Below are 14,413 nucleotides of genomic sequence, written 5' to 3' on the forward strand. Positions count from 1 at the left end.
GGATCTTTTTGTTCTGCGTACGAGTTGTGCATGATCACTGCTGCGGTATGAAATTAAACTGCTAGTGTCGTATCACGTTTTAGAACTTGCGGCTTTCAAACATAACAGCGCGCGGTGTCTGTCCTTGCTCTATCATCTTCCACACACACACAATAACCTCCGCCAAAGAAATAAGCAGTACCATGAACGCAGCACCGGTTTCATCAATGGCGCAACCTACACCTTTGTATGACCTTGTTTGCATTGGCTTCGGGGCAGCGCAGCTGGCCACGGCTATTGCGAATAGCGAGTCTCGGGCACCATTGAAAGTGCTTTTCATCGAAAAGAAGCCATCATTCTCATGGGGCTCAAATTCAAATTTATCAAGGACACGAATGGAAAGCCCATTCATGTACGACCTGGCAACACTTCGAAATCCGAGAACAGCCTTTAGCTACGTCAACTACCTCCTCAATCGTAAGCGGCTTATCGAGTTTGCAAACTCGGATCGTCTCAACCCTTTGAGGGAGGAATTTGCCGACTATATGAAGTGGAGTGCTGAGCATTTCAAGAACGACGTAAGATATGGCAGCGAAGTTGTCGGGGTAGCCCCGGAAGTCGAAAGCGATGCTGTACAGGGCTGGAAGGTAGCCGTCAAAGACAATACCGGGAAAACATGGGTGGTGCGAGCGAGGAGTGTTGTTGCACCGTCCCCATCCCGGACCAGTGGACCAGCCGCACAACCACTACCGACAACAAACTTCTTAGCGGGCCAGCGTATCATCTCCATGGATGATTATCCTTCACGAAGAAACGAGCTGCGAGGGGCTAACGAGCCACGACTGAACATATCCGTAGTCGGCTCCGGCGAGAATATGGTCGAGATCGTAGACGACCTGCTGTCCTGTCCTCGGCTGGGTAACATTACAGTGGTGACGGAAAGCGATTCGCTTGCTCCGTTGAGGATTCTGGACGATGCAAAGCCCCCACAGCCCCAGCTGTGCTCGATCTGGGCGAAGCCGACAAGTTGCCAAGCGCCATCTGTCACGGAAGCACCAGAGCACATTCAGAGAGTTTACATGCGTGCCTACGAGAAGCAAGTCCAATCCAAAGGCGAGTTCAGACTTCGCGTCATCATCGGAAAAGACGCTTCTGCTGCATGCTCGGGTTCCGATGTCATCATCAGAGACACGGCGACAAGTCCATTTTCAAACTCTACCCTGTTTCAAAGCGTGGATTCGATCATCCTAGGCTGTCGGCCCAAGGGAGAAAGCCTGGAAGAGGTGCAGTTCAAGCGCGGCGCTATTGCAGAGGGTTGTCGGCTGTGGTTGGTGTCCTCAAAGTCCGATGGAGGGCGGACATTGGCCAAGGACGTAGCGTTGATGGCTGGAGAAATTGTGCGCCAGGCATCCAAAGGGTCCAAGGAGGTAGGGGATGGCGCTGCATCGGTCCAAGTGCAGGCAAGGATATAGAGTGAACGACGTGGGTGGCGATTATCCAAAACGGTGTAGAGCTAGCGAAATTTTTATCTGATCTTGTGAGTAATCCGAGCGGCCCGTGCGTCACTTGCATTTGCACCTGCACCTCCACCTGCACTGACCATGTCCGAGTATCGCCTGCTGCCAAGTCACACACACACAGACGTCCATTCTCCACTCCCCAAGCTCAGCCCACATTGGCACCATGCAGCGTACCTACCCTACTAATCGTCTAGTACTATTATATCGACTACGCATTGGTTTCACGTGATACTGTTCCCAACGGACACGACGCGAGCAATTTCCACCGCCCGCCCCGTGTCGATCCTGGCTGTCGCCTCTCAGTGGGGCCATGGCGCCCAGCTGCCCATATGCAGGTGTCCTCGCACAGCTTCATGAAATTGTACGGCGAGAGACACCTCCTCATCAGCAGTTGAACATTCTTTGTATGTTCCATGCCCATCAGCATGCCCTCTCGGGCCTCTATTAAGCCGTTCTTCGGCTTCCTCCATCTCCTCTTTTACGCGGATCCGACATGGCTCGACAGGATACTTGTTCTCGTTGGCAGCATAGCTGCCATTGCAGCAGGCGTGCCATTCCCACTCATAGGAATTGTCTTCGGCCAACTTGTTGATGAAATCAACACGGTGACCTGTAACAACCGGACCGACAGCTCCTCGCCGTCTGAGGAATCCAATATCACACCCAAAATTCTCCTCTTGGTCTATATCGCCATTGCCAGTTTTGCTTGTATTTACACGCATCTGGTATGCTGGAATTTGGCTTCCCAGAGGCTGGCTCAACGTGTTCGGGATCGCTACCTCCGCAATCTCCTGCGACAAGATATGACCTTTTTCGATAAACTCCAAGCCGGCGAAGTATCTTCTCGCCTGAATGGTGATATCCAGGCAATCGAAAGTGGTACCGGCGAAAAGGTTGGTGTCGCTTTAACATGCATATCCTTCTGTGTCACCGCGTACATAGTCGGCTTCATCAAGAATGCTGAGCTAGCGGGCATGCTCGTTTCTCTGATCCCTGCATTCTTGCTTATGGCGGTAATTGGTGGTCACTTTGTTGGAAAGTATAGCACCAAGTTGGCGGAATGCTTTGGATCCGCCAGTGCCATTGCGTCTGAAGCTCTTAGTCATGTCGGTCTTGTCCATGCTCTTGGAGCCAACACCAGACTTGAAGAAAAGTTCAAGGGGCATCTGGAAAGTGCACGGGATCAGGGCATCAAGAAATCATTTGTTGCTGCTCTTCAGGCTGGACTACTCTATTTCATAGCTTTCTCATCTAGTGCACTCGGTTATTGGCAGGGTAGTCGCAGAGTTGCAGATTCTCTTGAGGGCAAGGGTAGTGCTACTATTGGAGAAATCTACACGGTCACGTTCATTCTCTTAGACGGTAAGTTCAAATGCTGATTGGCGCATGCCATGTGTTAACATTGGGAACCTAGGTGCCATCGTTCTAAGTCAGATTGCGCCCATGCTACCACTATTCGGAGGAGCCATAGCTGCATTCGAACGCTTGCGAAAAGACATTGAAACCGAACCCACCATCGACAACACCTCCACCGCTGCGGAGAAGCTTTCCATGGTAGATGGAGAGATTGAGTTTCGCAATGTTGCGTTTACATACCCATCCCGGCCTGATCATCCCGTGCTGAACAGTATCTCATTGAAATGCAGAGCCGGTACGTATACCTTGCCCTATATGAAACCTCCCGTCTAGCCTCCTAAAATATGGAAACATGTAGAGTGCCAACTAAATGGTTCTTCTAGGCCAACTGACCGCCATTGTTGGACTATCTGGAAGCGGAAAATCGACAATAGCTAGTCTGATTAGTCGATTCTACGACCCACAGTCAGGAGATGTGCTCCTTGATGGCCGTAATATTAGAGACATCAACATCAAAAATCTCCGAGGCTTCATCAGTTTGGTCCAACAAGAACCATCGCTCTTAGATCGCTCCATTCTCGAGAACATCGCCCTCGGCTTAGTTAACTCTCCACCTCATGCTCATCTAGAGAAGACCTTGTTGAGTGGAGTTCTTGCTGGGGTTGCTGAAGATATCAGGAAAGGAAGCCAACTCAGTGAAGCGGCTGAGAAAGCTGGCAAAGAGGTGAGTCATGTTTTCAAAGAACTAGAATTCAATGGCCGCTGTGCTAAGATATACGAATAGGTTGTGGAAATTGTCCAACTCGTGCAACACGCCGCCGATCTTGCCGACGTGGCAATATTCATCAACCGGCTAGAATTTGGATTTGGTACCACGGTCGGCTCAAGCGGAAGTCTTGTCAGTGGCGGGCAAAAGCAACGAATTGCCCTTGCTCGAGCACTCGTTCGGGACCCTAGGATTCTCATTTTAGACGAGGCTACTGCAGCTCTAGATTCCGCAAGCGAGCAACGCATCCAGGCCGCTATTGAGCGCGCTTCTGCGGGTAGAACTGTAATTTCAATCGCGCATCGACTTTCAACAATCAGAACTGCGTCCAAGATCATTGTCATGAAAAAGGGCGATATTTTGGAGCAAGGTACCCATGAAGAACTTTTGGAATTGGACGGATCATATGCGGATATGGTCCGTTTACAAACTGTCAAGGCAGAAGATGGTCCTTCCAGCTCCAGAGCCAGTCTAGAATCGCGCGACGCCGACACGCTGTCGGACGAAAAACAGACAATGAAAGCGCAAGAAGCTGATCCTACGCCCGTAAACGACTTGAGCAATTTAGACTCTGCCGAACCAATCAAAGGTGCCGTCATTGCGGGATCTATCAGGAAAACGATGCTGCCCTTGACCCGCCCATATACGCTTCTTATCCTGTTAGCCTTCTTCGCAGCGTTGATAGTCGGCGGCCAATATTGTGGCTCTGGTCTTCTCTTCGGTAACATTATGGGCCTGATGGCTCCCTGTAATGAGCCAGACTACATTCGCTCCCGAGGCGAGCTGCTCTCCGGGTTCTGGTTCATGTTAGCCTGTATCGCTTTCATTGCCAATTTCACCAGCTGGGCGGCGTTTGGTCTTCTCTCGGAACGACTGATCTACAAGGTTCGTAACCTAACTCTGCAGACACTCCTTCACCAGCCTCTGCAATGGCATGAGTCCGAAGCGAGAAATCCTTCAATGTTACTTGAGTACATCACCAAAGATGGAAATTCACTAGCAGGATTCAGCGGCTCCATTGTCGGGACTTTGTTTTCAGTAATTGTCAACTTTGTAGCCGCCATCGTCCTGTCGCACATCATCGCATGGCGGATTGCCATCGTATGCCTCGTAGTAGTGCCCCTGCTTCTTGGCGCTGGGTATATGCAGTTACGCGCGATTGGTCGCTTCGCTGTCAAGCACGCTGGGGCATTCTCGTCGTCCATTGGTGTTACCACTGAAGCGATCTCGAACATCAAAACAGTGCATGCTCTTTCAATCGAGGATGAAATCCTACAGACGTACCGAAGATCGCTCAAGGCTCCCAGGAAGGAAATGGTACAACAAAGTTTCAAGACGAATGTCTGGTTAGCTGTCGCCAACTCCTGTGGTAGCTTCATCTACGCCTTTGCCTATTGGTGGGGATCAAAGAACATCATCGAGGGAAGGTACACCCAGACTCAGTTTTTCATCATACTTATTGCAATGCTCATTTCCGCCCAGCTCTGGGGTCAGCTATTTACGCTCGCCCCAGAAATCGCAAAGGCAAAGAGTGCTATCTCACGCATATGCGGGCTCATTGAACTAGGAACAGACACATCTGGCGTAAGAAATGGAAAAGCTACACCTGATCACGACTTCCGGGAGAAAGGAGACGATGTCGAGGCGCTGGCTGAGTCAACGTCGCCAACATCAGGACAAGGCAGCGCAAGGGTTGTATTCCGAGATGTTGAATTTTCCTACCCCGCTCGTCCTGGAGTTCCAGTTCTCACATCGCTGTCATTCTCAATACAACCAGGTCAGTTCTGCGCTTTGGTTGGGCCTTCGGGCGCAGGAAAAAGCACTGTACTTGCACTCTTGGAAAGATTCTATCTTCCTTCAACGGGCAGCATCTTCATCAATGGTATTGACATATCACGTCATCATGGTGCCTCATTCCGGGACGACATTGCTTATGTGCCACAAGAGAATGTACTTTTCCAAGGGAGCATCAAGTTCAATATTTCATTGGGAGCGAGGCCTGGTCATGCACCGTCAGATGAAGAGATACATGAAGCTTGCAAATTGGCAAACATTCACGAAACCATCATGGAGCTTCCACAGGGATACGACACGGAGTGCGGATCCAGTGGCAACCAACTTTCTGGTGGGCAGCGTCAGCGCCTTTCCATTGCGCGAGCTCTGATACGGAAGCCTAAACTACTTCTCTTAGACGAGAGTACAAGTGCGCTGGATGCGGAAAGTGAAAAGGCCCTGGAACTTGGTCTTGAGCGCGCCGTGAAGGGTCACGGAGTCACAGTAATCGCAATCGCACACCGATTGCGGACGATTGCCAGGGCTGATGTTATATTTCTGGTTGAAGCTGGGAAGGTGGTGGACCAGGGACGGCATGAGGAACTTGTACAGCGAAGCGAAAGCTACCGTGTCAATGCCCTTCACCAGATGTTGGGATAAATACTGTGGTATAATATTTTCTAGATCGTAATAGCTCTTATGCCAACTGCACAGCATCTGGCAGCCTCTTCTCTGCGCCTTCTGGTAACCATACGAACAAAGGGAGATTGTCATCTACTTCCAAGACTTTACCTTCTACTGATTTGATACTCTGCAATGAAGGCTTCAGGTTTTCTTTCAATCTTCTGCACCCCATCTTCTCGTAAAAGCGTACGCCATCTTTTGAGCTTTCAATGTAAACGGGTAGTCCAGTGTTTTCGGATATATTGATGCCGTATTTGAAGATTTTCTCCCCGACACCTTTTCGCTGGTATTCTGGATGAACAGCTATTACGTGGCCATACATGTATTTCTCGTTCAGCCAGAGCTTCTCTCTAGTCTCCCAAAGCGGGCTGATCAATGCTTCGGCTTGCTCCCGTTCTTTTCCTTGCAGCCAGGAGATCTCGCCTCGCCTCCAGTCGCTGGGTGTCATGTAAATGTCGAAGATTGCCATGCCGACTATTTTATTGGATTCTGTGTCGACACACTTCAAGGTATATTGTGTTTGACTGGTCTTCCACCACTCTTGAACATGATTCGTGTGTCCTTGTCTTGGCGAGATCAGCCCACATTGCAATATTGCGCAACAGCAAAAGACGGTGGAGAAGACAAGAATGCAACACACATACCGGAACTCGGATTTTGGATTGAGCAGATCGGCTTCTGTGGCCGACGGAAACAAGGCACGTGTAACTGGGTTGTTTTTGAAGGTCTCAAAATACACATCGTATACATCGCTGATATCCGGTGTAAGAGCGGGTAGTACCACGAAACCCATTTTTTTTGTTGATCAAAGATCGAGCTGTTCGGTAGACAAACAGGAAAGGCGGATCCTAGACCAAATGATGTTCAAGCAGGAGATGGATGGATGAATGAATGATACGACAAGGTTCGACAATTGAGTGAACAGCTCCGTGCAAATTACGAGGAAGCAATCACGATTCGGAGAATGACTACAAAGCCAAGTTTCACACTACAGGTGCCGAGGGTCACGATGCATTGGATGTCGGTTAGAAATGTTGAGAGAACAAGCCGGACGAGAATGGCGTGCCTTTTCCGCAAGCATGTCCTGCCGATCACTGAATTGATCACCTGCTCCGCTGCAACAGAAATGGCGCGGAAACTAGCGTCCAAAGGCCGTCGGATGAAGGAAAAAACCATTGTGCCGTGGACGGACATGCAGTCCCTACCGGAGAGACCCTGGACGTGTTGCTATAGCCCATTGCATGTGTCAATCAAAGTTATCAGATCCGCCCTAAGCGAAGACTTTACACCTACCGGACTAGAGTATACGACCGAGCCCGGAACCTTCTCAGCCGCGTGGGATGACGAGACCAGCATCAGAGTAGGTAAGAATGACCATTGCGACATAGGAAGGTCAAGCATATACGCCGCTGATTTCAGATGCAGGCGTAGCAGACTGATTGACGCTGGGCGTGGTGCGGGCCCCAATCCCAATATTTCCGTGACATTCGGCAGATAATTTTTCTCAAAGCCATGCAGCACACCCCCTGGCTGCTAAACGCCATGGATCAGCAAAGTAGGCGGGCCTAAAGCGCGTCATTGGCAGCCCTGGAGGATGCAGAGCCCCCTGCCGTTATCAGATGGAACCGCTGGACGTATTTGGCGACGTAACCCTGCATGCGCTTTTCCAAGGCTGGCGTTCCGTGCTTGCATTGGCCGCCCACCAAATTTATCAGATGAAAGCTCGTGACGACACCCATGGGCGCTAACATTATCTGATCCGCTAAATATGGGGTGGTTATCCATTGTCAGGAGACTTTTCATTACACCTAAACCCTGGTACTGCCTTGAATGTGCTTCTCCCCTGCGTACTTACGTTACAGAATGAGCAATGCAGCCGACTCAAGGTATTTACCGGGGCGAACGAGCAAAATTTGCCTTCGTCTGGTGTACGAAAGCAGTGATGCCGACAGCAGTCCGATCAAGAGACCGTAGCGGACTGATGGGCGAAAGCCGGGGTGTCGCCCGAGCCTGATGTATGGAGAGCTAGGCCCAACTACGGGATCCAGGCTGAATAGAGAGTGCTGATGCACGGGTATTCTCGTTATGCATCTGCTTGGTATCATCCACTACTAAAGAGTGGGCTTTTGAGTCGTGCACCACCAAGATCACCATTATATTCAAACCGCCGACGTCGGGGAACACGTTTATTTCCTTAGTTATGAAGAGACCGCACTCTAGTCTGGATAGCAAGATGCATCTTCCCAACGGCAGAGAAAACACTGTGCGCTTTAGTGGCGTTTCCGGGGAACCTGCTGCGAAGAAGGTACAGAGCAGCAATGGTTTCAACACTCAGGAACACGCCCTGCAATCAGAGAACCCCACTGGAGCTAAGCACGCAAGTGGAAATCCCTCCAAAGCAAATGATATTCAGGTACATCTGCCTAATGGCACAGATCGAGACTCAGTGCTGGACACGGTCCTGACGGCCTGGGCAATACTCATACAACGTTACCAACGAGACGTCTTTCACCAGTTCACCTGGGGACAGAAAGACCAAGAAAAGGCTGCTACACAGTGCATTTCTGTCGTTGACATCGACTGGGCAAACCAACAAACAGCTGCTAGTCTGAGATCGAAAATCAGCAGCGTCAAGTCGAACCAGTTCACGCTCAATGAGACGGCCCTCTTCTTTAACGATGGCAGTAATGAAGAGGTAATTTCTAAAACATTTTTGGATCAAGATTATAGCTAACAATGCACAGTGGACATTTGAAGTCTTACTCAATGTTCGACAAGACACATTACACGCCACCTCAACATGGCAAACAACCACCATGTCGCGACACCAAGCTGTTTTGCAGCTACACTTTTTCGCTTCGATTCTTGAAACTCTATTGAAAGATGTTAATCATCCGCTTTCCCATTTTGACAAGGTCTCCGAAGATGAACTCGACGAGCTATGGAGCTGGAATACGCCTCTACAGCCTGAGCTTCGCTTCTGTATGCACGAAAAGGTGTCTGAGAGAGCTGCGCTGCACCCAGAAAAGATTGCCATAGATGCCTGGGATGGCACCTTGACATATGGCCAGATCGAAGACTACTCTGACAAACTGGCAAAGTTACTGCGATTGCTGGATGACTCGTCCAACCGGATTATCCCAGTGTTGTTCGAAAAGTCGAGATGGACGTCAGTGGCAGTACTTGCGATCATGAAATCTGGCGCATGCTTTGCACTGCTCGATCCGGCTCAGCCGGAAGGTCGGTTACGAGCCGTGGTCCAACAAGTTAACGCCAAAATTTTCCTCTCTTCCAAAGCACAATCGACCCTTGCAGCGCGAGTGGCACCTGCTGCTACCATCATCCCAATATCCAAATCTAAGTTTAACAAAATATTCTCTCCTTATACAGCAGAGCAACCAAACACTACACTTCCACCTGTCTCGCCGGATCAGCCACTGTACATTCAATTCACCAGTGGAAGTACAGGTGTTCCCAAGGGATGTATCCTCACTCACAGTCAATACACGTCTGGTGCGATACCGCGCGCTGCAGCTGTGGGATACTACCCGCATTCTCGCGTATTGGATTTTGCAAGTTACGCTTTTGATGTGTGTATCGACTCCATGCTCTGCACACTGGCGCATGGCGCCACACTCTGCACACCTTCGGATGAGCGACGCATGAACGACATGAGTGGCGCCATGCGTGACATGCGGGTCACCTTTGCCGGTATGACCCCGTCGGTCGCTCGAACCCTCGATGTAGATATTCTGAACAATCTCGAATCCATCGCGCTAGGAGGTGAGGGTGTCTCGATAAGTGACGCCATGTCGTGGGGTCAAAGGACCAGAGTCGTGAATGCTTACGGTCCATCCGAGGCGACAGTGGGCGCGACTATCAACGACAATGTAGCTGCCAAACCCTACATCACAATGGGTCAACGCAAAGGCTGTGCCCTCTGGCTTACCGAACCTGAGGATCACAATAAGCTAGTGCCCGTTGGTGCCGTTGGCGAGTTGCTGATTGAAGGCCCTATTGTCGGTAACGGATACCTGAACAACCCGTCCAAGACGAAGGAGGTCTTCATCGAAGATCCCGAGTTCTTGATCAAAGGCAGCAAGAGCTATCCCGGTCGACATGGACGCATCTACAAGACTGGTGATCTGGTGCGCTTTGACCCAGATGGTGATGGCGAGCCCATCTTCGTCGGACGCCAGGATCAGCAGGTCAAGCTACGCGGACAGCGTATCGAGCTTGCTGAAATCGAATTCAACATGCAGAAGCACCTACCTCCTGATACACAGCTAGCGGCTGAGGTTATCAAGCCCAGTGGTGGTGGCGAGCAGACATTGGTCGCCTTTCTCGTCGAGCAGAAGAAGAACGGAATGCGTCACCTTGACGGTAACGTCTTCGGAAGCTTTACAAATAAGTTCCAGAGCGCCCTCAGGGATATGACGAAGCAACTCTTTGTTGATTTGCCCAGTTATATGGTCCCCAGCGCCTACATTCCCCTCTGGAAGATGCCCCTGCTCGTCTCATGTAAGACAGATCGGAAGCGGCTGCGTGAGATTGGTGCTTCCGTTACTCGCCAGGATCTCCGCCGCTTCAACTCGGCTGTATCTGAGAAGAAAGAGGCTACAACAGAAATGGAGCTGAAGCTTCAGTCACTTTGGGCGAAGGTTCTCGGTGGAGACGCCGATTTCAGCGCCAATGACAATTTTTTTAGTATGGGCGGTGACTCTCTGAGAGCAATGAGATTGGTAGCCGCTGCGAGGGATGAGGCAATCGTGTTAAGTGTGCCAGATATCATGCTTAACCCGACTCTGTCAGCTATGGCTGAAAAGGCCAAACCGGTATCTGCAGAAGAGACGAATGAGGTTCCTCCATTCTCGATGATTGGAAAAGACTGGGATGCTGATGCAGCACGCCGAGAGAGCGCGAGACTTTGCGGCGTTGATGCTGCAAACGTGGAGGATGTTTATCCTTGCACACCTCTTCAAGAAGGTCTCATTGCCCTGTCGGCCAAGTTCCAGGATGCATACGTTGCTCAACGTGTTGCGACACTCCCAGCGAAAACGGCCTTGCGCTTGAAAGAAGCTTTCGACACCGCTGTGGAAGGCTCGCCAGTTTTGCGAACAAGGATCGTCAATGTCACTGGTCGTGGCTTGTTCCAGGTCGTTCTCAAGGATGGGCAGTTAGTACGCGAGCATGGTACTGATACATCTGAGTACCTCAGACGTGATCGCAATGAGCCTATGGATCTGGGGACTGCCTTGTTCCGCTATGGCCTTGTCAAAGAGCCTGAAAGCGACCAGATGAATTTTGTCATCACGATGCATCATGCCGTCTATGATGGGTGGTCGATGCCTCTTGTATTCGATCATGTCAACAGTGCTTTCAATGGCCTGCATACCGAGCGACCAACGTCTTTCAAACACTTCATCAAGCATCTCACCAGTCTCGATCCAGCAGATGCTCAGCAATACTGGAAGAAGCGTCTAGAAGGCACAAGCCCTCACCAGTTCCCTCCTCTGCCCCAAAAGGGATACACTACCCAGGCTGACTCACTGCTTGAGCACTACGTTACCGTTCCTACCTCAGCACATTCTAAGCTTACTCTAGCAACCATCATCCGCGGTGCGTGGGCTCTCGTATCATCGCTGTACATTGGTCATCCAGACATCGTCTTCGGTGAAACACTTACCGGTCGCTCTGCACCAGTCCCCGGTATTGAGCAGATTGAAGGGCCAATGATTACAACCGTTCCTATCCGCGTCCGCCTTAGTCTCGATCGCCCCATTACCGAGTACCTCCAGATGATCCACGCCGTGACCGTCAAACAGATTCCGCATGAGCACTTGGGTCTCCAGAATATTCGTCGTCTCAGCAAGGACGCACGTGTTGCCTGTGACCTTCGTACCGGTCTTGTATTGCATCCCAAAGAAGACGAAGACTGGGGCAAAGTTAGTCTCGAGACTCCTGCAAACACATTCCTTCCTGCCAGTGATGAGGAGGGAGCACGCGAGGCGCTCAAGTTCAACACCTATGCTCTCATGCTTGTCTGCACGCTCGAAGAGAACGGCTTCCTGGTTATGGCTAGTTTCGACTCCAACTGTATCAGCAAAGAGGCAATGGAGAGAGTGCTTGTTGTACTCGACCGCATTGTTCATGCTTTCTTGGGTAACCCCGAGAGTAAGCTGGGTGATGTGGCAGTTCTAGACCCCGCAGAAGCTCGAGATGCGGAGGCTATGAGACCAAGAGATGTCATGAGTGACAGTGCACTAGGCATGTCGCCGGTTGATGGTCTCGAATCTATGGATGCTAGCTTGAAGGAGCTATCGCCGAACGAGGAGAAACTGCGAAATATCCTGGGTCGCATTCTGGGCATGAAAGAAACAGACATCAGGCCAAGTGATAGTTTCTTTGACCTTGGCGGAGATTCTATTGGTGCTATGCGTCTCGTTTCCGACGCCCGGGCGCAAGGTCTCAACTTAACGGTTGCTCAAGTCTTCCAAAGCCGCTCCTTGTCTGACCTGGCCGCTTCAGCAAGCAATGAACGAGAAGACAAGCTGGCAGAAATCCTTAGTCGTATCCTTGGTATAGCCAAGAGTGATATCAAGAGCAGTGACAGCTTCTTCGAATTGGGAGGTGACTCTATTGGCGCAATGAGGCTGGTCTCTGATGCTCGCGCGCAAGGGCTTAGCATCACAGTTGCACAGGTTTTCCAAAGCAAATCCCTTGCCGAGCTTGCTTCATCAGCCGAGGAAGAGATGCCGTCGCAACCCAAGACTAATGTTGATGCACCTTTCATCGCGCTTGGTAAGGATGCCAACCTCCACAGTCCAGATCGCGTGGGCGTGTACCTCGAGAATCAGGAATGGGAGATCACAAATATCTACCCAACGAGACCACTACAGCAACTCGCAGTCGAGGGAACTGTGGACCTACCACGTTACTCACTGCGTTACGAGTTGATCAAGTTTGCCACTCCAATTGACCGCCAGAAGCTCGAGCAAGCATGCCAGGAGCTCGTGGCACGCAATGAGGTTCTGCGCACTGTTTTTGTCAAAGATAACGAGTTGACACTCGGTGTGGTTCTATCCGCACTTAGAGTGCCTTACACGGAAACTGCAGTCCCAGAAGGCGAAGACGCCGACGCCTTCATCCAAGCAGGCATCAAACAAGACATCGAAGCACCCAAGCCATACGGATCGTCTTTTGTCGCTTTCAATCTCTTCACCCATCCCAATGGCGCTTCCACCCTCGTCTTCCGAATCTCGCACGCCCAGTACGATGAGATCTGCCTGCCCATACTCTTCGAGCAGCTCTCCGCTCTGTACTCAGGCACCACAGTCCCCGAAACCGTACCCTTCAGCAAACACGTCAACCACGTCGTCCTCGACAACATCCCCAAGGCAATTCCTTATTGGGAAAATCTCCTCTCAGGCTCCGAAATGACCGTCCTGAAACCCACCATCCCACTCACCCACCGCGGCCCCGCAGATATCTACAGAGAATTCGACATTTCCTCCCGCCCCGCTAACATAACCATCGGCTCTCTCCCTACCGCCGCCTGGGCCCTCGTCCTCTCCCGCCGCCTCAACCTCACCGACGTCGTCTTCGGCGAAGTCGTCTCAGGCCGCAACGTGGGCGCCCCCAACGCCGACCGCATCTTCGGTCCCACCTGGCAATACATTCCCTTCCGCGTGCCCTTCTCCAAATCCTGGTCCTACCTCGATCTCCTACGCTACGTGCAGGACCAACATATGACGTCTGCCGCGTACGAATCCATGGGATTCAGCGAGATTGTGAAGAACTGTACGAATTGGGATGAGGACAAGGTGCAGTGGTTCGATACGGTGGTGCATCAGGCGCCGGCGTGGGTTGAGGAGTTGCCGTTTGGAAATGGCGTCGAAGCTAAGTTCCAGACGCTGTATCCGCATGGTGAGCCGTTGAGAGAGTGGAAGTGTCAGGCATTTGTGAAGGAAGGGGGGAGGAAGTTGGGGATTGAGATTGTGACGTTTGAGGAGTGGATTGGGGAGGCGGAGGGGGTGTTGGAGGAGGTGGGGAAGGCATTGGAGTGTTTGATGGAGGGGAGGGTTGGGGAGAGCATTTTTTGAGCGGATGGGGGAAAGTGTGGTGTGATGGTGTGATGGTGTGATGATGGGGTGTTGATGACAGATCCCGTATGTAAGGTATTTTTAGTTTCTTGTACTGTTTAATGCAATTTCTTGGGCTTGTTGTACATATCTGCTGTATACTCGCATCCGTGTGATCGCTTGTAGTGTTTCCTAAACTGCCAAAGTTCTCCGGAAGCATAGTGCGCGCTGCTGAAATTAATCTCAAAGGTTCA

At 51.0% G+C, this 14,413-nt stretch overlaps 4 protein-coding genes across 4 annotated transcripts; 3 read left to right on the forward strand and 1 right to left on the reverse strand.

Moving 5' to 3' along the window:
- Positions 1–182: 182 nt before the first annotated feature.
- Positions 183–1,451, forward strand: COCMIDRAFT_85330 (uncharacterized protein; the record flags this gene model as incomplete). The annotated part of the gene is made up of 1 exon (XM_007686163.1): positions 183–1,451. One exon carries the CDS (start codon positions 183–185, stop codon positions 1,449–1,451), a length of 1,269 nt encoding a protein of 422 aa, XP_007684353.1.
- Positions 1,452–1,912: 461 nt separating this feature from the next.
- COCMIDRAFT_85429 (uncharacterized protein) lies at positions 1,913–6,054 on the forward strand (the record flags this gene model as incomplete). The annotated part of the gene is made up of 4 exons (XM_007686164.1): positions 1,913–2,861; positions 2,914–3,150; positions 3,239–3,579; positions 3,640–6,054. 4 exons carry the CDS (start codon positions 1,913–1,915, stop codon positions 6,052–6,054), a joined length of 3,942 nt encoding a protein of 1,313 aa, XP_007684354.1.
- A 37-nt stretch (positions 6,055–6,091) lies between these two features.
- Positions 6,092–6,871, reverse strand: COCMIDRAFT_85333 (uncharacterized protein; the record flags this gene model as incomplete). Its single annotated transcript, XM_007686165.1, has 2 exons — positions 6,092–6,644; positions 6,723–6,871. 2 exons carry the CDS (start codon positions 6,869–6,871, stop codon positions 6,092–6,094), a joined length of 702 nt encoding a protein of 233 aa, XP_007684355.1.
- A 1,440-nt stretch (positions 6,872–8,311) lies between these two features.
- COCMIDRAFT_2056 (uncharacterized protein) lies at positions 8,312–14,180 on the forward strand (the record flags this gene model as incomplete). Its single annotated transcript, XM_007686093.1, has 2 exons — positions 8,312–8,773; positions 8,823–14,180. The coding sequence occupies 2 exons, from the start codon at positions 8,312–8,314 to the stop codon at positions 14,178–14,180; spliced, it is 5,820 nt and encodes a 1,939-aa protein (XP_007684283.1).
- Positions 14,181–14,413: the final 233 nt, after the last annotated feature.

This window comes from Bipolaris oryzae, assembly GCF_000523455.1.
Source record: "Bipolaris oryzae ATCC 44560 unplaced genomic scaffold scaffold_16, whole genome shotgun sequence".
NCBI classification, from domain to species: Eukaryota; Fungi; Ascomycota; class Dothideomycetes; order Pleosporales; family Pleosporaceae; genus Bipolaris; species Bipolaris oryzae.